The sequence below is a fragment of the Podarcis vaucheri genome, assembly GCF_965113315.1.
Source record: "Podarcis vaucheri genome assembly, chromosome: 1".
NCBI lineage: Eukaryota > Metazoa > Chordata > Lepidosauria > Squamata > Lacertidae > Podarcis > Podarcis vaucheri.
Window position 1 is genome coordinate 134,849,986 of NC_138759.1, and position 21,255 is coordinate 134,871,240.

The following is a 21,255-nucleotide window of genomic DNA, read 5'->3' on the forward strand; positions in this document are numbered from 1 at the left end:
GCCCAGAAACGGCACAATAGATTTTGTTGTAGAATTCCTCTCCCCTCTTGATAGGAATCCCCACAGTTCAATGTAGGGAGTTCTGCAGGCCACAGTCATGTATTCGGAGTTCCTGAGAATGAGACTCTCTGGCTATACCTCCCATATCCCATCTGCCAATACACTCCTATTGCCTGCTTCTCAGTGGAGTACAAAACAATTTTAAACCATTTTAGATGTGGGTGTTTTTAATCACTGTTAAAATGTTTTGCTTTATGGTTAATTTCTTTACTTTCGCTACTTTGCTGTTTGCCATCCTTGGCTCCTTTGGAATGAAGGCTGAGATAGAAATTTCATCATCACCATCATCAACATCAAGACAAACTGGAACAAAATAATTACACATTTGATTCCTGCCTTGCAAGGGGTTGGACTGAATGATCCTTGTGGTCCCTTCCAGCTCTACAAGTCTATGATTCTATGAAAACAAACAAGGTCATGCAATTTTGCCCAACTTATTCTAGTTAATCAATGTGAACTAAGTGGTCACACAATATATGGAAGATGACATAGTACACAAAGGCAATTCGTTGGCAATGGTCTCCATGTGGACAGAAGGAAGGAACGGGGGGGGAGCTTTGAACATTTGCAGTTTAATCTTGGAGTACTGGTTTTTAGGCTGCAGTCATATAAAATGTAATGTAGTGCAGTGCACATAACACATTCTCACCTGGGAGAAAGTCTGCTTGAACGTGGTGGGATTTACACCAGAGTAGGCATGCTTAGGATTGCCCTGTTAATAACCAAATATGCATTTTGGGTTATTAGAGTACTATACAAAAGCTGAATTCTCAGGTGCAATATAATATGAAGAAGGACCCATCTTTTGCAGCCCATAACATAAGTTGTTATGGGATGATGGGAGGATTATGCTGAGATGCCTTGTTCCAGTCTTGATGATGTCACAGGCAGCCATACATAGACAAAGGGACAGCATAAAAAGGAATAGAGCGACCACCGGCTCTCACCGCGTCACTCACTGAAAAGAGAGCAGAGCAGTGCCACTCTCCGTCACTCTAGGAAAAAAGTAAGTATTCCTCTTCAGTTCTGCTTTTCATTGCCTGTTTCAGAAAAAAGTCGGGATGAGTGAGACTAAATAGAAGGCATGCTTTGTGTGGCACCTGTAGCCTCATCAAATAAATTTGGGGAGTAGTCTGAGTAAAATGGCTTTCCATCCCATGCCCACCGTGAGCATTTTCTAACTTTGCTGCTTTGTTGTGTGTATGTGGGCTTGTAATTTCATTTTAAAGTGATAATGGCTTGCTAGGGTAATAAAAACCAAAGGGGTTTCTAGCTAGATCTTCTAACAACTTACTTTTATTTTCTGAAACCAAAGCTCAGGTATCCCCTTTTTGAGATAAACGAGTGCTGCTCCCAGTAAAACAAAAGAAACAGTAGATGATGCTGTTCAATAATTTAGGATTTTTAAGATTTTCAAGAATAAAATTGTCACTGCAATTATTTTAGGTATATAGCCTAAGATATTGACATAAATGACAATCCACTGGGAGGCAATTATTATGCCAGCTTTCCAGTTGGGAAACTGAGGCTGGGAAGCAGCAAGTGACCCAAAGCCAGTGTGTGAGTTCCATGTCTAAGCTGTGGTTTGATTCAACCTTATTTCCATTTAGGCTTGCTGGTTTTCAGAATGAACAGTTTGCAGTGTATTTTGCAGCCAATAAATACAACAACATGGTTGCTTTTGGCGAGAAGCCTTTAAAGGTCAGGCTATTATGTGAGGATGAACAGGAAATGTGCCAAAATGCATCAGGACTTGGGGAAAGATGCCCCTAGTTCAGTAGGTGTGGTCAGCACATAGGAAAGAAGTTTCCAGACCCAGGAGAGGACCCCTGCGCAACAAGTATGATGCTTAGAAATGGTAGAAAGCGTTGTGCTTTCTGTTGGGTCAAGGCTGCACACAGATCAGTTTTCACAGACCCGACTCACTGTGCTTCCCTGCAACTGAAATCTGCACAGTGGCTCACAATTCCAATCAAATGTTAGCTGAAATGTCTTACCAGTTTAATTTGTATGATAAGTGCTGGGCATTTTTTAAAATTTGGCTACAGTTATCCTGACTACAGTCCTGCAAAACAAATGCATATACATGTGTATATGTGGGAGAAGAGCTTCACACACACAGCCGGAAGTGCCTTTGAACTTTCTGCCTCAGCTTTTTGCACAGCTGAACAGGCAAGCAAACTTTAAACTGAAACATTGAGATGCTGGAGCCATTGCAGTAGAAGTTTCAGAAGCATCTCCAGCTCTGCACAGAGTTCTCCCCTGGCACTTTCATGCCATGCTGTAGGACAGCAGCTCTAGCTATGAGCCAGGGCACGTCTGTTTTCCTTCTCTCACCAACAAAGGATTCAGGGAGAGACATAGCAAGAAAAATTGCAGACACCCTGAGAGTTAAAACAATTCTGGTTCCTTTTCAAAACACAAATTTACCTTAAGTTCTTTTACTTAAAGACTGCTAGAGAATGATGGCAGTTGTTCTTCGATAGGTGAAAAACAACTTTTATTAGCTAACAGGCTAATGTAGAGTGAAGGTTAAAATGTCCACATTTTGAAATACTAAATAGGAAATATTGAAAGTAAACAAGCGGCACCCCGATCCAAATATGTGCGTGTGCACACTGCAGCTGCCCCTCTCCTTTGCCTGCGTCACAACTATGATGTTACATGTGTACATGAGGACTTCGTTCACACAGGAGACCTTTCATGGTTACGCCTCCCGAATCTTCCTCAAAGTTACCTGTCGGCACCAGAAGGTGATGCTTGGTGGGATTTGCTTGTGCTGTATGTTGTTGTCTTCTCCCCTCAACTACTACTTCCCCATCCTCCAGATGTTCTGGAAAGCTGAGGTCCTTTGCGGAGGCGTTTGTCTCCATGTTGTGTGTGTGTGTGTGTGTGTGTGTGTGTGTGTGTGTGTGTGTAACTCTCTTCTTCTGCTGAGGCTTCCCACCTAACAACTTGAGAGCTTCTGATCCTTATAGGACCAAGTAAATCATTTACTTATTTTCATTTTATCGTACTTACTCTCCAAAGAGCTCCAGGCAGAGCCAGGGACTGGCTCAAGATAAAGCTTTGCCTGAGAGGGATTTGAACATAGGATAGGGCTTCCCACTTTAAACATGTGATGGACTGGGATGTGTAGAGTCGATTTCAGCTTCTGCTGGAGAATTGACAGACTTCTGGGTGATGCCTTTTTTAAAAGAGAGAGCGAGCCCATATTCTTCCTAGATGTCTTGATCAGGTATTGTCTCAATCAGATATGTATGGATAGACAAGGATAGACATTCTCCCTCCCCAACCCCACCCCACCCCCACCCCTCAGACAGAGAGGATTTAGGCATAAAAAGCACCAAATCATGGAAAAAGTAGAAAATTTCATTGAAAAAAATACTCTGTATGAGCAGAGTGCACTACATTGTCAGAGACCCAGACTACATGAGGAATGCTACTCAAATTCAAGCTCAGGGATGGTGAGGGACTGAGGACAACCTGCTCATGAAGACTTGAGGACGGGACTTGCATGTGCTCACTTTAAGCCTTTGCATGTTCAGGCAAACACCTGAATACAGCTGAAAACCTTTCCCTTTCCTTTCCTTTCCTTTCCTTCCCTTTTCTTTTCACATCCCCCACTAATAGTTCTTGAAATGAAAGTTGCAAACCTGTTGTGCATGTTGTAGAGTTTTGTGTTGCTGCTGTCGCTCATCCTGAAGCGCACTTTTGAAGGGCACTTTCCTTGCCTGAAACTGATAGACCTTTCCCTTGTGACTGCAGTTGGGGCCTGAGCTTCACCAGGTTCCCCTTACAAGTCACAGAACCTTTGAAGAAGGAAAAGGAAACAGGCATGAGGCTCTTCATCATCTGCCTCTTGTGCTTGCTGATGGACTGCCTGCTGCTGCCTGATGCCGAATGCCGAATCCTCGAGCGATCCATGGAAGTCAGAAGTAAGTTCTTGGGGACTGTACGGGGTAGAAGACAAAACTTTTAAAAGCAGCTGTGCTGAAGAGACCCTTTCTGAGGAAGCTGTTTATCACTGTAGCACTGGGAAATGGCCAGTGTCCCCTGCAGTGAGTTAAGGGACATGACAACCACTGATAACTGGATGAGCAGCTAGACCCGAGTGATGGGTGTGCAGCACAATCATCAAACTAGATGAAGTGGAATCTAAACTTTCATAAAGGAGTTCAGTTCAGGATAGGGTTTGCTGATCTGTAACATGCACTTGTGATGAGTCTTGAGGGACTTTGGGAGACAAGAGGAGGGAGCGCCTACAGAAGGTGGAGGGAACCTTTGGACCTCCAACTAGAGGTGGAACATTTTTGGAAGTTTTGAAGCCAGGGAAGAAAAACATTCCCCCTTCCTGTGTCCCCCCCCCAGGAAAAGTGGAAATTATTGGTTGGTTTTTCTGATAGCATTCCATATGCATAGAAAGTCACTTTGCTACATGGTGTCCTTCCTTGTGTGCTTCTCTTTCACTCCATTATTCCTGCCACTGCCACTCCTAGCACACAACCCGCAGGCGTATTAGGCAGGTGTAAAATTAGACAGATAGAAAAAAATGCCATCAGCTCAACAAGGGTAGTCTTGCAAAAAAGCTTTGCTAGTGCTGAAAAGCTCACATTGCCTCCCCACAAACAAGTGTGCCAGTGCTTTAGAATATGGCAGAGCAATGCCAGGTATTCCGGTGCAGGAGTGGGAAGGACTTATCTTTTTCCTAGGCTCTCAATACCACCTGGGCTTTGCCTTCCAGATCCAGACATTGATCCTTCCTGGTACACGGGGCGAGGGATCCGACCTGTGGGACGGTTTGGCAGAAGGAGAGCAGCTGGAGAGAATGCCCAGAAAAGTGACCACCGGCCCCAGCAAGCTTGCTTCCCCATAGGAGACAGCGATGAGCAGCTGCAAGATGAATGATGCCTCGGAAGTGAACGATCTCCCATCCCGACAAGAAAGAACATCGCAATCTCTCCAGAGGCCAAATAAAAAATGTTGGACTTTTTGCCCTGTCTCTTTTATGTCTCATGCCAGAGGAGTAGGGTTCAAGAGCAGGGTCTGGCTGAAGAATTTCCTTAGACTATATCTCTCTACGCCCTCACATTGTATTCCTTTTACTGTCAAATTCATTTTCCGATTTCTTGCACCAGTAAAGGCTGTCCCTTTTGTGAACGACTTTAATGTGTTGCAGAACAACTATCCTTAAACTCCACTCCAAAGCACCCATTTGTTGATGATACAAGTTTTTGTTTCATTTACTTGCTTTTATAATACCAGAGATGTACATTCTTGGGACTTAAAAACTGTAAGAGAACAGCTCCCTGCTCCCAGGCTCTTATAGCCCAAAATTTAATACAACAGAGTTAACAGAGTAAGGGATGGGGAAGGAGAGTCAGTTGTAAATAAGGAATTAATATGAATTTCTTTTAAATACATACAGACTTTGACCAGTTAAGACCCAGTCAATATCAACACCATCCTGACCTTAACAGGACACCAAATCTAATATATTCCAAACTGAGCATTGAACCGGGCATCATTAGAAACAGTTTCCACAAAGCTCAAATTTGCTCATAGAAAGAAGGTCTGTGTATGGATGTTCAATGCGTAACTGCCCCAGGTGCCCCCACTGAGGGGAGTGACAAAATGGTGGGTGGCACTCACCACAGGGCCTACAACATGCCCGAGCCACGTGTCTCAGGCTCCAGCAGGCTCCACAATGTCCGCTCACTGCCTCCCCCCAGCTGTAGAGCAGCTGAGGCCCCGGCCCATGTGGCACATCCCGTCCCTATGGGCACTGCGTGCCCCATCCCTATGGGTGTGGCTTGCCCCGCCCCTGGGTGCACCGCTCCAGGTGCCCAAGAGGCTTCCTCCACCACTGCAAGGCTCCCCATTTTCAAATTTCATGGAGTCTTCAACACTACCTCTAAAATCAGAAAGGTAGACTGCCGAGCATTGGGGTGGGTGGTCCCCTAGCAGAATCCTCTCCTAACTCAGGAACCCAACACTACAGGCAAACACTCAAGTTTAGTGGACTGTTGGACAGGGACCCCGATCACGGAGGTTTAATCTTGACCAGTCATGGCAGCACCCATTCTTCCCACCCATCAAGTTGATGCTGCACTGAGAAAGCCTATCAACAAAGCTGAGAGAAGTTAATCCCACCCCCAAAGCCACATCTCTGTCATGCAAGTCCGACTGACATCCTCATCTGGGATTAAGTGGCAGAAGGCAATGGTTTTACTATTCACCAACGCTGAAGAGAAATATTCACAAACTTGACAAATTAGAATAATACAGTCATACTCGGGTTGAAGTAGCTTCAGGTTAAGCATTTTCGGCTTGCGCTCTGCAGCAACCCGGAAGTAACGGAGCACATTACTTCTGGGTTTCACCGCTCATGCATGCGCAGATGCTCAAAATGACGTCACGCGCAGACACATGTTACGTTCTACTCAGGATGAGAATGGGGCTCCGGAAGGGATCCCGTTCACATCTAGAGGTACCACTGTAGAACCATAGAATTGTAGAATTTGAAGGGACTCCAAGGGTGACAGGTGGCCATCCAACCTTTGCTTAAAAGCCTCCAAGAAAGGAGAGCTCACGACCTCTTATGAAAGTCTGTTCGACTGCTGACCAGCTCTTACTGTCATAATGTTCTTCCTGATGTTTAGTCAGAATCTCCTTTCTTATAATGAAGCCACTGGTTCAGGTCCAGAGAAGGAGAAAAAAAGCTTGATCCATCTTCCATGTGGCAGCCCTTTAGATATTGGAAAATAACTATCTTATCTCTTGCGTGCCCCATAAATAATGAGACCTGTTGTATTTGGGTGAAATCAGGCCACACCTTTACTGACTACAGATGTAAGAGGTTTGGCACTGGCACTGGGTAGAACCCCACCCCTTCTAGCCCATCTGCTGGTAGGAATTGCACCTGGGGAGTGCTGTGACCTAGTCCTCACCAGGGCATCTGGACAGAAGCATCTGCCCTGGATCCCTTTAACAGGATATGCCATTTTCTGTAGAGGAAGGCAGAGTCAACAACCTCTCCTCCAACCAAGAGTAAGCCTATCCAATGCCTAAAGCACCACTCAAGCAAATGCTCACTGCCAAACCACTCACATCTGAAGCCAAGATCTTAAGCCTCCCACCCGTAAGTCATTTCACACTCCAGACATGTGCACCCATCCTGTTGGAATAAGGCCTCTCAGTTGACAGCGATACCAGGGCACCGAATCACCCAGCTGCCCAGCAGCAGCACCTTGTGTTTTATGGCTCAATTCCCTTCCTTCCTTCCTTCCTTCCTTCCTTCCTTCCTTCCTTCCTTGCCTTGTTCATGCCTGCCAGCTCATGGTGTTGCCCCTCTGATCACGCCAACACCAACTCTCCAGTAGCTTAGATCCAAGCAGCAACCCTTTGAGATGTAATCAAGTTTAGAGTGATGTGCGTCGGGGCAAACCATCCTAATTTGACATATATGCTCAAGGGATGTGAACTGGCAGTGGCTGACCAGGAATGTGACTCTGGCCCACTTCACTTGTGCCACCGTGGGAAGCAGGTGGCTAGACGGGATAGACCGCTACTTTGGTCTGATCTGGCAGGGATCTTCTCATATTCTTATGAAATGACACAATGCTATTTTTTACTCTTCTGTTTATTCTCTTTATTACATTTGGATACCAAAGAAAAACTATACTATTGAAAGCTTTTACAAATAATTTGGAAGTGTGTGTTGCTTTTATGATGTTAGATGCTCTGAGCCCGGCCTCGGCCAGGGAGGGCGGGATACAAATAAAATTTTATTACAGTGGTACCTCAGGTTACAGACACTTCAGGTTGCAGACTCCGCTAACCCAGAAATAGTACCTTGGGTTAAGAATTTTGCTTCAGGATGAGAACAGAAATTAACTAAAGTGGTACCTCAGGTTAAGAACAGTTTCAGGTTAAGAACGGACCTCCAGAACAAATTAAGTTCTTAAGACGAGGTACCACTGAATTATTATTATTATTAAAACTTTTTAATGTCTTCTCACAGTGAAAAGGAATGAGGTAGGCACATAAAGCAGAGCAAACCCTCTGGCTTGGAGGAGGAGGAGGCTTCCATTTTTTACTGCAGCAGCAACCCCAGCCACACGGAACAACTAATCTCAGATTGCTTGGCAGCATTTCGTTTGGGGAAAACTTGTTTCTCGCAGATCAACACGTGATTTCTTCCACTGTGTTGATTGAAATGTCTTCTCTTTCTGTTGTTCTTGTTTTAACAATTCATGAGCTTTAGGAGGAAGGGAGAAAAGGTTATTTTTATATGAAATATAAGATTTACAGCCTTAATTAAATGTGCAAGTTTTTATTTATCTGCTTACATGGAACAACAATTGTCCACGTGCAGCTGTTTCCTCCACCACATCACCAGTTGGTGATCCTGAACCTGGTTTTGGGTTTCGGAAAGAGTAATGTGACGTCTCTGACCCTTGAAGGTCAAACAGTGGCCTTCAGATGCCCCCTGCCCTTTAAAGGCTGGAAGAGGCAGCTAGAATGGTCATGGAGTTGATGGCCAAATAATAGATCATTGGCCCAGTTTGCAAGACACAGTGAACCATAGTTAAGAACAAAACTTGGCTTCCATAGGTGGCCTTTTGGGAGAGAAACAAACCCGGGGGATGGCATGAGAGGCCATTTCCCAACAAGGCGGCAGCAGCAGCAGGACCTTAGAGGATGGGAGTGACTGCAGTTTCAGCCCTGCGCATCAGCATGCTGCTCAACCACCTAAAACGAACTGGGTGATTGTTTTGCAAACGCAGCTATTATTCTGGAGCAATGATGTTAAATAGTGTGGACATAGAAAGTGGCTTTTCTCATCTATGCAAGAGTCATTTTACAGCCTCCAGCTCCACCTGCTACAATTGTTTCTTACCACTCTTATATGTTGAAGAGAAAGCAGGTGATTTGCTTTGATGGCTGAAGCAGACATAAGATAAACGTGGAACAGTTTCTACAGTTGTGCTCTCAGATCACCTTCAGAAGCAATCTGTCTTGCATGCAAGCAAACTGAGCACGGGCTCAAGGCCTTTAGTCTTTCCCTCATCCAGCGGGCAGCAGCAACAGGAACCAAGGATGGAAGAGTCAAGGCTGAACGCCATTCTCAACTACACAACTTTCAGAAGACATCTGAAGGCAGCCCAGTATCAGGAAGTTTTTTTTATGTCTGACATTTTATTACGTTGCCACCCTGCACTCAGTTCTCACCTGTGGCTCCTAGAAGCTGTCAGCAGGCAACAGTGACCACACCCCAGGAAATGACTCCAACAGGACAGCTAAACCAGGTGAGGGCAGCCAATAGGTCTCAAACCCTTATTGAGTTAGGGACTTGTCTATCCCCTGCATGTGAAGACAGGCTCTAGTGGACTGAGAGGTCGAGACCAAGCATGGGTCTAATGGTCAAGAGGGTAGTTTCTGCACATTCTGTAGAAGGAAGTGAGGGGTAGATGGGACCTGTCAACCTGGGAAGGTAGCCCATCTAGGAGAAGGAAAACTCCAACCTTAGACCTCTGCTGCCTTGTGGGATATCTTCAGGAGAAGAAAAGGCTAAAGAGGAAACCCTACACAAATCCAGATTGGAGTCACTAAGATGGTTGGATGGTGCCTTGTACGCCTCCTTCTGGCAATTCCTGCAGCCAAGTTGCTCCCGAACATCTTGCTCTGCTTTCCTTTGGACCCCATCAGCGAGGCCAAGACGGGGGTCTTGTCATCTGGGCAGCCCAGGACCTCTAGGCACACGGCCCAAACTTGTGCCCCAGGAGGTCACTTCAGTGCTGCTAACACAGCAGTTTTGACAACACCCCACAAGATGCACTCCATTGTTTCTTGAGACGTATGGATGCCAACAACGAAACAAGATTAGTACTTGAAAATGAAATAGATTTTACGTTGGGTATTCTATATTGAGAGAAGCATAAGAGCATAAATCAGAAGCGTAGGCAAAATTGTGAGAGACAGAGAACACCTTTTGTTAAATGTTAACTGTGTAAATTAACTTACCCAGAGACACGAAGAGTTCTGTCACTTGGTAATTAGATTTTGCAGAGGTTTCCATGTACTGCAGGTTCTTTGTTTGTGCAAAATCCTTTGCCTCCTGGAGAAACAACGTATCTATGATTTCAAGGAAGTAGACTGTGTGTGTGTGTGTGTGTGTGTGTGTGTATATGTGTATATATATATATATATATATATATATATATATATATATATATATGAGAGAAACCCACCTTGGGTGCGTAGAGGGTGTGTTGTGTGTGTGTGTGTGTGTGTGTGTGTACACAGATATATAGATTCATATTTAATCCTATAACACACCCTCTATGCGACTCAAGGTGGGTTTCTTATTTATTTATTTATTTGCCTTCTTGAGTTAAGTGAGAGTGGTGTTTATTATTAAACGGCACGGATTTGCATCAGGTTGGACTAGATGACCCTTGTGACCCTTCCAACTTTACAATTCTAGGATTCTGTGATGGGCTGCCACATACATGAGAAACTCCAAGACAGCTATGTGAGATTGAGTGTTTCAGCAGAGGAATGTGTATATATGTATGAGAGGGAGACCGGGGGGGGGGGAGTAAGAAGGCCTACGTTTGTAAAAGTCATTGGCCTAAATACAAGAATAACGTCTACCTGTAATGTGACCTCCCGTTCAGCAGAAAGGTCCACTTTATTGCCAACCAAAGCTATAATTATTTCATCAGGAAGAAATTCCTTCTCCAGTTCTGCCAGCCACACTTTTGCTTTCTCCAAACTTTCCTGAAAAGACAACTTATATGTAAATAACTGATATACAAGCAATAATGGAGCTATAGTTTCTTAAGAGAAATTAGGTTTTGTATTAGTGTGCGAAATGTGTCATGTGCAACCAAACAACATTAAAAAATGTGCTTAGTAATGAAGGATGGGGTTATACTCCCTCTGAAGGAGCAGCTATGTAGCTTGGGGGTCCTCCTGGATTCTTTGCTGTCGCTTGAGGCTCAGGTGGCCTTGGTGGCACTGAGTGCCTTCCATCAGCTTCAGCTGGTGGCCCAGCTATGCCCCTATCTGGACAGGGATAGCCTAACTACTGTTGTCTATGCTCTGGTAACCTCAAGGTTAGATTACTGCATCATGCGGAGGGCTGCCCTTGAAGACTGTGCAGAAACTCCAGCTAGTGCAGAATTCAACAGCAAGAAGGTTTGGCTCGACTGCACTAGCTGCCAGTTAGCTTCTGGGCCCAATTCAAAGTGCTGGTTTTGACCTATAAAGCCTTAAGCGGCTCACAGCTGCAATTCCTCAAGGGCAGTCTCTCCCCATATAAACTGACCTGGACTTTGCAATCATCATCTGGGGCCTTTCGTCGTGTGCCTCCCCCATAAGAGGTCCAGAAGATGGCAACACAGGAATGGGCCTTCTCTGCAGTGGCTCCCATTTGTGGAATGCTCTCCCCAGTCTATGATTCTATGAACAGTTCCATACTGCTAGCAGCCTCTTCCATACATCTCCACAAGTTAACGGGCTACTTGAGACAAATTATTGGTAATGAAAGCTGTTCATTTAGAGAGGGCTCCTGGAACAGAACTGAAGGGCAAAGACCATCAGAGGTCACAGCCTTACTTTGCATAAAAATTCACAATTCTCCACAATGTCATCATATTCAGCAAGTTTGACATCTTTCATTTTAAGATGTTTTCTTTGTCAGTAACACTTTCGTGTCTGATTCATACGTTATTGTGTGTGACAACATCAGCCTGGTTAACTTTTCTAGGAGATTTTGATTTGCTCTTTCGATATTGTGATTGTTCCAACATGTACCCAAATTGTCCTGGTTTAAACCACTTTTTAAAAGGTTTTCCAGGACTTGAAGGTACAAAAATGCACCAGAGCAACCTTTTCATACAAATATAGAAAAATATGACAACTTCTCCTTGGAAAATAAAGCACCATTTGGAAATTATGCCAAATTACACATTCAGAAATGGTGAAATGGGAAAACGGAAGGGAAGGCCTACGCAGAGCATTCCTGCCTTACCTTCCTCGTTATATCATAAACCAGAACAGCAGCATTCGCTGCTCTGTAATAGAGATGGCAGACACTATGGTACTTCTCTTGGCCTGCAGTGTCCCAGATCTCAAGCTTAATTGTGGTGTTATCCAAACTTAGAACCTGCGTGAAGAAGGAACCTAAAACCAAAAGAGAAATGAATCGCTTTCCAGTAGAAGCTGCAGACACAATGGAGATTAGATTTTAGTTAACTAGATGGCCTTACTGGCCGTAAACCAAACCATGGCTTTGCACAAATGCACAAGTGTGAGGGCTCTGAGAAAGGAGATCACAGCTGCTGTGTTCCTCCCCTGGTCCTCCCGTTGCTGAACTGCCATGAGCAAAGTCTTGTTGATGTTGTCTGAGCCCAGACTCTTATTGTTTGGCTGGAGTGAGACAAGCTGCAAGCCCAGGGTTGAATGACATGCTAAGCCAAAACATGGCTTAATGGTGGCAGCACAGCAGGAGGGAGGAGGGCAGCAAGGGCCAGAACCCTGCCCACGGGCACGAGTGCCCTAGACCAAGGCTTGGCTCAGGGCAGCTTGCTAACCAAGCCTCTTGGAACATTTGGTCAGGCTATATAGATATGAATTTTTATGAGTCAACCACTTAGCCAATTAATAAATAAAGCTATAAATAAAGTCATAACGCTATCAGTGTGTGAGAGAGTGCAGGGATTGCCTCTTTCAGGATGAGAACTGCTTCAGCCATGTGCACATCAATGGAAAACAATGTTCAGGTCTATTGGTTTTTTTCTCATATCCAAATAAATGTGATCAACTGATTTGCACTTCTATCAACTTCCAGACTCACAAAGCAGCTTCAGTAATGTTCTATATTAATCTTTTTCTACTCAAAAGTCAAAATATGGAACTTTGATGTGCAAGTAAGGTTCTGCACCTGCCCAGACGCAGAGGGCCCTGTCCACTGGCCAGTCGCCAGGGAAGATGGGAATTGCATGCAGTCCATCTGGAAGGCACCAGGTTGAGGAAGCCATCCCTGTTAAAAACGAAGTGGTAATAGACTATGCATCCATTCAGATGACAGGTGACTTTAATTGTACAACATGCCATCTGTCGCCTGCATTCCCAAGGTGCACAAGAGTGCAGAAATCAATTGTTATATCAGTATATCAAGCCATCATATAGCTGAGAACCAAAGTCACTATAATGTTGCCCTTCTCAATGAATGAGTCTGTTCAATGCTTCTGGCACTGCTGTTTCCCATTCCTGCACGTAAGCCACTTTCCCAAGTCTCCTTCCTCAACAGCCCTACCTAGTTTGTTGCTTCCTTGCACATAGAATCCCAGAGTTGTGAAGTTGGAAGTGACCATAAGTATCATCTAGTTCAACCTCCTGCAATGCTTCCCTCAGCCTTTGTCTATTGCTTCTTTAACCCTGGACTATTTTGAAAGCATGTGAACTCTGCCACAATCACTTCCACGTCCACTTCATTTCCTAGCAATTGGCTGATAAATACTGGGAAGGGCAACTCTGGGCCGCTCTCAATGTCCTCATGACGCTTTGCAGGGAGGGGGCCCACGTGGTCCCACTTTCAAAATAGCTTGTGTATGTGACGTTAACATATGAGAGTGCTGGAGGTGAAATAGTTAAACAGGTTACCCAATCAGAACCCAGGGGGTGGAGTCAGAGGGACTATAAAACCAGCTCTGGGAGGGGCGAAGGGGAGAGTTCGTTAGGAGTTGGGTGGCTGGTTGGAGTGGGAGTGAATTGGGATAGAGTCTGTGGGTAGGTTGAGTTAGTGTAGCCAAATAAGCCGAGTCAGGAACAGTTAGGAGCTAGGAAGACAAGTAAATATCTGAGAGGTGGTTTAGTGAGTGAGAGCAGGTAGCCGAAGTTATAGGTCTGGATAGGCACCCCATGATTGTAATTGACTGATACCATTTATGAAACCATACGCTTCTTAAACTGCAGTAAATAAACAGATGTTTATGTTCCAATTTAACCCTGACTGGACTCAGTATTGTACCAGGTAGGGCCTGGGTGCTGGCAGTGAGAAATAAAGTGGTGGCACAGGGATCAATAGACGGTGAAACGTCCAGGGACCCCGTGTGATCGCCACAGCGTCTACAAATACACAGACACACCAAGAGGTTCTTCCGTGTCTTCTGGCCACGTTCTTCACCTCCTCATCCGCTGCACTTCAGCAGCTGGGGGGGTGGATAGATGTCAATTAGCCATGCCCCCCCATCACATGATGATGTTCAAGTTGTGCACTGTGTTGCTTTTATCACTGGGTGTCACTCTGCCACTACAGTTGCAAGGAAAGAGATAGTGCTCCATCCCTCTAGGGTGTTCTGTGCATGGTTGCCATGGAGACAATATTTCATAATAAAAATAGCTGAGGCTGTGCCAAAGCATTTCCTCAGCCAAATGTTCATGACTTGCATCCCTGGCCTTATTCTGAGTAATTTGTAGCATGTCGGTTGATGCAAAAGGCAGGGCCCCTTCAGCCAGCGTTAGGGTCCTGCTCAGCACCATTCACTTACAGCCCACGGTAGGCAGAGAGTCCCGGAAGTCCTTCTTCACATAACGATAGGCTAGGCTTGACTTTCCTACAGCTGTGCTTCCCAGAAGAACCACTTTGAAAATGTAAGAATCTTTTAGGGAGGGGACATAAAGGTAGGGAGTGGCCTCCTTGTTCTGCACCCTTCTCTGAGCCATGTCCTGGAGAGAGAAAGGGAAAGGAAAGGGAATGATTTGGCAGCAATAGAGGCTCTGGAACTGAGAGACAGAGGAGACGAAGCCTCACAACTAGGCTGCCGTAAATGGAAGACTTTGCTGTTGGATAATGACATTTCTCAACCTTTGCATCAAGTACAGTGGTACCCCGGGTTAAGAACTTAATTCGTTCTGGAGGTCTGTTCTTAACCTCAAACTGTTCTTAACCTGAGGTACCACTTTAGCTAATGGGGCCTCCCGCTGCCGCTGTGCGATTTCTGAAGCAAAGTTCTTAACCCGAGGAACTATTTCTGGGTTATCAGAGTCTGTAACCTGAAGCATCTGTAACCTGAAGCGTCTGTAACCTGAGGTACCACTGTAGTTCCTTTCAGGTGTATTTTTTTGCCTCTGAAGAATGCATTATCAAAATGCATGGAGTTTTTTTTATATTCCACAATTAAGTTTTCCACATGTGGGCACACATCACACCTCTTTGTTCTGAGTGTTGGCATGCAACCAAGGAAACAGGGGCAACTGGCAGACCCCCAGCTGGCTTCAGCCCACCGGACGGTGTGCCGGGCAATCTCGAGTCCTTGGTGCAGCATCTGCAACCTGAGCTTCAGAACCTAGGGCACGCTTCTCTGCAGAGTCAACACTACACAACAGAAGTGGCTACTCTGCAGAGTAAACGCTACACAACAGAAGTGGCTACTCTGCAGAGTAAACGCTACACAACAGAAGTGGCTACTCTGCAGAATAAACGCTACACAACAGAAATGGCTACTCTGCAGAATAAACGCTACACAACAGAAGTGGCTACTCTGCAGAATAAACGCTACACAACAGAAGTGGCTACTCTGCAAAATAAACGCTACACAACAGAAGTGGCTACTCTGCAGAATAAACGCTACACAACAGAAGTGGCTACTCTGCAGAATAAACGCTACACAACAGAAGTGGCTACTCTGCAGAGTAAACGCTACACAACAGAAGTGGCTACTCTGCAGAGTAAATGCTACGCAACAGAAGTGGCTGTGTGAGCATATTTACAAGCAGTTTATTCAGCATACATCAGGACAAAAGGGAACATGTCTGGTCTCCTTCATGTCCAAAGCAAGACAGCAAAAGCAAAAGCTATACACAAACGGAAATTCCCAGCAAGCTGTGCTGGAGTGTAAACAGACATGTGACACAACAATCCACACGTCTGTTCTTAAGGTGGAATGGAATATCCCAACACTGAGAGGCACCATGAGGATGGAGTAAAGAAAAGGCCTATTCATGCAACCGATGACATTAAGTATCTCCTGATCAAATAACATAACGATCCAAAGTATGGTGTTACTTTTAAAATGCCATGTAAACTATGATTTCCTTAAATACATTTTTATCTTACTTTTTGATCAGTATGATTTTCTTCCTGGAGTTCATGCACAGCTTCCTTGCCTCTCATGCCTACTTGGCTGAATAAAGTACACACACACACACACACACACACACACCCCAGTTATGTTCCGGCTTGGTTTGGGGACTCTTTCATTGAGTGTCTATTTACTTGCCTGTTCAAAGCACTTAGATAGTGACAGCTGCTAAAGTAAGTGTTCTCAAGTTGAGGGGGTGCTAGTGTCCTTGTACCTCCACTGCCAACGGTCTATGACCTCAGATGAGCCCAGAGCATCAGTGCCACTATCTCAACCGCTTGCCTTGCTGTTCTTGTGGAAGAAAATACCTCTGACCTGGACAGAGTGAAGCATCTCTTGAGGAAGCTGAGAGACTTGAGTGGGGACCAGGGACTAGAGAATGGGTTGGGGAGGGCGAATGTCCACAGATCACGGGGCAAGAATAGAAGAAGCAGAAAACTGACATGATGCTGAAAAGCTGCTGAATCTCAGGGGCTGCAATGGAGAGGCAGATGGTGGCAGCTGCAACTGAAGGGGAACCATGTTTTTTTGGGATATCACACTTATTCCCAAATGCTGCAGATAACAGCACAGGTTATTCTTTTCACTTGGGCCCGGACACTGCTCAGTGCCCCCCCCCCCCCGCTTTTGTGAGTGGCTGAGTGAAGGTGACAATAAGGGTCTCTTTCTTCAGCTTCAACAAGTTCACCTGAAGGATCACTTTTCTCACATATGCCCACTCACTGCTTCAGACTGCAGAAATAGTCCCTTTTCAAGAGCCACATACTGTTAATTCCACACTTGAAAGTAATCGAACCTTCAGCATGAAGCCGTTTACCTTCCTGCCACAGCAGTACCTATTTATCGACTCGCGCTGGTGTGCTTTCAAACTGCTTGGTTGGCAGGAGCTGGGACAGAGCAATGGGAGCTCACCCCGTCGCGGGGATTCAAATCACCGGCTTTCCAATCGGCAAGCCCAAGAGGCTCAGTAGATTAGACCACAGCGCTACCTGCGTCCCTTTTTAATGCACCTGAATTTGGCCACCTCCACTCCACTTCAGCAGTTGGACACATGCCTCTACAGGATAGTGCAGAAGAAATAACAGGTCAATTTTATCATACAAAGTAATTTATTTATTTTTGAGGAATTGTTCAATCTTCATTCCGAATGTTTCATAGGGTCACCTCTCCTGGAGCTTAAGCTAGCCTCCAAGTTTCTAACACAGCAATACTTAATAGGATGTAATCTTGCTGAAATTTGAGTCTGAGGAGTAGCAGGTCCAGCACCAGCACTTGGCACCCCAGGGATCCAGGAGGGCCCCCCCCCCATGGTGCCTCCAAGCTGCTATTTTAATTTCCTCAATGCTCAGAGTGGCACTATGCTGTGGGAAATTAAAATAGCAGCTCCCTGATATGACTGGTGTGCTGTTGTCACTGTCAGGTGACTGAGGGGGCCCATCAATATAAGGAGGGGGTCCCTCAGAGAATGAACAACTTCCATCCTGCTAGGATGTGCACATCATAGTGAGCTCATCATTCTCTTTCCATCGAAATGAAGCAATCGTTCCTTCTCTTCCTGCCCACATATTCAAACATTTCTTAGAAACATTGTGCAAATATAATTCCTGGGAACTTTGCGTAGTCCACACAACTCAGCGGTGGAAAATCAAGAGGTTGAGCCAAAAAAGTTGAGGCTATTGCTGCAGGTCTGAAGTGAAGAGACTGGTAGTAAAATAGAGTTCCTGAGGCTGAGGAAATCCACCCGTTCAGAAGGTAAGGAGAGCCTTGCTGGATGTGGCATCATGAGTCCTCTTTCTCCTGCTTCTGCTCATCCAGCTCCCAAGAGGAAGGACCACCAAGTCTACTTTTCTGCTGGGTCTTCTCCTTTCAGCAATCCCCTCAGCTACAACTGAGAAGAGAGGAGCTAGCCTGAAAGCAAGATGGAGGGGGAGGCCTGGAGAACATGACCCAAGAAGCAGCTGCAGTCTGGGACACCTCAGTGGCACCCCAGCACTGGAGGAGAGAGCGCCAGAAGCAAAGCAAGAGAGTAAGGAAAGGTAACTCTGGGCCCATTGCATGGAGGCGGCTGGGGAAGCCTGGGAGGAGCACAACCTGTTGCACTGCCAGGATTGCAATCCTGCACAAGCCACACAACTTGCCAACATGCAACAATGACAGGGGAGTGGGAGGCATTATTTATCCCAGGCTAACCCTGGGCCAATCCCCAAAGTGGTAAAACTATCCTATTTAGTAACAATACTGCTTAGCATTTATTACATGTTTGAAGCATCTATCTTGTTACAAGCTTTAAAAAGGACCGTGGTTGCATTGCCTCCCATACTGCAAACAGGAAGTTGGGCTAACTGAGTTCAGGTCAGAGGGGAGATTTAAGCGAGAACTTCCTGAACTGTAGCTGAGAGGGCTGTCCAGTGAGATCGTTGCACAACAGACCCTCTCCGCCCCCCCCCCCAAAAAAAAAAGTTTTGTGATAAAGTGACAGGAAAATGCACAATAAAGTGCAAGACACTTCCTTGATGCCATGTCCTCTATCCTCCCCACAACAAATGCAAATGAATGCTCAGTACACAGCCAACATCATCTAATCTCCCTGCAAACAAATCTCAATGAACAGGTTACCAGGAAGGGCCCTCAGTCTTTAGCTGTTTGATCCTATGGCTATTTATTTGCCCAAAAGGAAATGTTATTGAATTCAGTGGAACGGCAGTCCTTAGGAGTGCTACCCCAGATACTAATAGCCTAGTTGAGATTTGTAGTTTGGAACAGCTTTGGTTGTGGAAATGCTGCCCTAATGCCTGACAGAAATTATCCAGACTGAAAGCAAAATAGTTCCTCTTGCAAATTCACCGTGCAAGTCCGTATGGAGCCTGATCATCCCTTGTATATTCCTGCTAGTTTTCTAAATGATACAAGACCCATTTTATGTGAGGACTAATCTAACCAGTTTCTCTTTTAGCTGAACATTCACCCACCTCTCATCCAGGCTGTCCATATCAAAGCAAACAAACCTTTCTGGTAGCTGCATGTCACAAGTTATATATTAGCAAGTCCCGTTTCTCTCATGGGTCACTGAGTAACCGTTTTGCTGAGTTTCTTCTACTAAGCATCTGGGTGCTTCTCTCTGAAGATCTTACCTTTCCAAATGTTCCTGCCGTGTTCTCTCCTTTTCAAGATTTCTGCTCATTTACTTGGGGGTGCTGAGGTGGGAGAATGGGCAGCCTCGGCAGTGGCACAACAAAAGCAAGACTTCTCCAGTCAGGGAAGGGCTCTTGCAACTTTCCCAGCCGCCTGCTGGTTTTATCAGCAAGCTGACCCAGAGTTTAAGGTCCACTGATTTCCCTCTTGGACAGTCACCTTCAGAATTGCGCTGTAAAGAATGCAGAGCCATAAAACCTGATGATCCAGGTGAGTTGCAGTTGGCAGGGGGTGTTTCTCACAGGGTGGAGCCCTGCGCAACTCAGTGAACCTCAAGGCAAAACCTCTGCCTGATACCTGTTCCCAGCCATTTCCCACAACTGATTTATAGACCACCTCCTGTTTGGGTTTTCCTTTTTAAAAAAACTGCAAACACTAGAAATCCAGGGGATAAACCAGAACTACTGGTTTATTTATTTAATTTATTTTAAAAACAAAGAGAGTACCCTCATCATATTATCATATCACAACGTGGTGTTATGGGTCTTTGCACTGACGTTGTAAGGGAGTTGATCCCAGACCCTAAATAAGCACACAAAAAGGCTTCCATGTGTTTTTGATTAAGCCTAGCTTTGTGTACCATTCAAGACCAGAGCGCCTTTTATCTAGCTCCTCGCCGTCTGATCTTACCTGGGCTACAGCCAGCCATTCACCCCATGGCCTCCTCCTCCTTGCCCTTCCCTGCAAGGAATGAGTCATTCTTGCCGTCTGCTGAAAGCGTTATGTTAGGAGCCACTTTCTGCAGCAGTGTCAGTCCACTGAGTGACAAATAGTCTTGCGGCATCTTCAGAAATGACAAATGTTATGGTGCAAGTTGTGATAGCGCCACTGTAAGACTCCACGAGACCCTTCATTGATTAGGAACCAAGTTTTGCCAAAACTTTTACCCACCTAGTTTGTTCTAAAAGTCTTCAAGAAAACTTTTGATAATGCACATCAGATAGAAAAAAATGCAAGAAACAACATTCCGACTAAACATTAGGAAGAGCTTTCTGACGATAACAGCCGTCTGACAGTGGAACAAACTACCTTGGAAAGCAGCAAACCTTCTTCATTGGGTGTTTTTTATATATAAAAAGGTTGGCTGTCCATCTGTCATGGATGTTTCAGCTGTGATCCCTGCATTGCAGGGGTGGGACTAGATGACCCTTGGGGTCCCTTCCAACTCCCCAGTTCTATGTCTCAGTGAAAGACAGTGAACATCCAATGGTCAACAGTCTCATGTATTGCACTCTCATTCTGCATTAGCCGCTTGTTGCATGAAGAAGAGGAAGGAAAATGTAGCAAGCATTTATACAATCCTAGGAACCAACTCCTAGAGCCTGAGGTCCCTTCGACTCTCCCCGATAAAATATTTGAGGGGGCCACTCCCCCCCAGTTGATGGGCATTGTCATTCAACTGAGGTGTGTGTATCAATTATGTGGGGCAGGCCTTACCTGCCCCCCCCCAATATTTTAGTCAAGTTGGCCCCCCTGTCTACAATGGTCCTTTCCAATCAAATACAAGCTCAAAAGCTAGCTTGAAAAAGCTGCTATCTTTTAAAAACAGCGACAGAAAATGCCAAATAGCAAAAGCTCTGGCAGATTGTTTTCGGATTGCAAAGAAAAGCCCCAGGTCCATCTCCTCAGCCCAGCCACACTTGGCTTATCACTAATCTTGTTTCTTTCTCACTGAATGTATGGTTTTCCCAGCCTCCTTCTCCAGAATCTTTTCTGCTGTGAGCATGCAATTTGCAGCCTTGGGTTTAAAAAGCACCTGAAGTTAGAGGCAAGGATTCTCCGGATCTTGTTTTGTGTAGTTTCGTTGTGGCTTTCTTTTGTGGTGTCTTATGATCCTGTCCTTTTGTGC

At 45.3% G+C, this 21,255-nt stretch overlaps 2 protein-coding genes and 1 long non-coding RNA gene across 4 annotated transcripts in view; 1 reads left to right on the top strand and 2 right to left on the bottom strand.

The window, feature by feature from the left end:
- LOC309525721 overlaps positions 1-21,255 on the bottom strand; it is a 115,965-nt gene that overhangs the window by 89,386 nt on the left and 5,324 nt on the right. The gene's annotated exons all lie outside the window — the stretch shown is intronic.
- PRLH (prolactin releasing hormone) lies at positions 711-5,053 on the top strand. The gene is made up of 3 exons (XM_082228698.1): positions 711-1,066; positions 3,829-3,998; positions 4,805-5,053. The coding sequence occupies exons 2-3, from the start codon at positions 3,899-3,901 to the stop codon at positions 4,966-4,968; spliced, it is 264 nt and encodes an 87-aa protein (XP_082084824.1). The 5' UTR covers positions 711-1,066; positions 3,829-3,898; the 3' UTR covers positions 4,969-5,053.
- On the bottom strand, positions 7,792-19,499 carry RAB17 (RAB17, member RAS oncogene family). Of its 2 annotated transcripts, XM_082209949.1 has the most exons (6): positions 19,346-19,499; positions 14,622-14,799; positions 12,101-12,252; positions 10,720-10,845; positions 10,087-10,180; positions 7,792-8,320 (listed from the first exon to the last, which is right to left on the bottom strand). In XM_082209949.1, exons 2-6 carry the CDS (start codon positions 14,794-14,796, stop codon positions 8,196-8,198), a joined length of 672 nt encoding a protein of 223 aa, XP_082066075.1. In that variant the 5' UTR covers positions 14,797-14,799; positions 19,346-19,499; the 3' UTR covers positions 7,792-8,195. The 2 variants fall into 2 exon arrangements, with proteins under 2 accessions (XP_082066075.1, XP_082066076.1); XM_082209950.1 differs by lacking the exon at positions 19,346-19,499 and having other exon boundaries at positions 14,622-14,818.

Coding starts and splice junctions, on each gene's coding strand:
- PRLH (XM_082228698.1), top strand. CDS start 3,899: ATGAGGCTCTTCATCATCTGCCTCTTGTGCTTGCTGATGGACTGCCTG. Junction 3,999..4,804: donor GCGATCCATGGAAGTCAGAA/GTAAGTTCTTGG, acceptor TTTGCCTTCCAG/ATCCAGACATTGATCCTTCC.
- RAB17 (XM_082209949.1), bottom strand. CDS start 14,796: ATGGCTCAGAGAAGGGTGCAGAACAAGGAGGCCACTCCCTACCTTTAT. Junction 12,253..14,621: donor CTCTCTGCCTACCGTGGGCT/GTAAGTGAATGG, acceptor TTTTGGTTTTAG/GTTCCTTCTTCACGCAGGTT. Junction 10,181..10,719: donor AACGGGAGGTCACATTACAG/GTAGACGTTATT, acceptor TTGTTTCTCCAG/GAGGCAAAGGATTTTGCACA.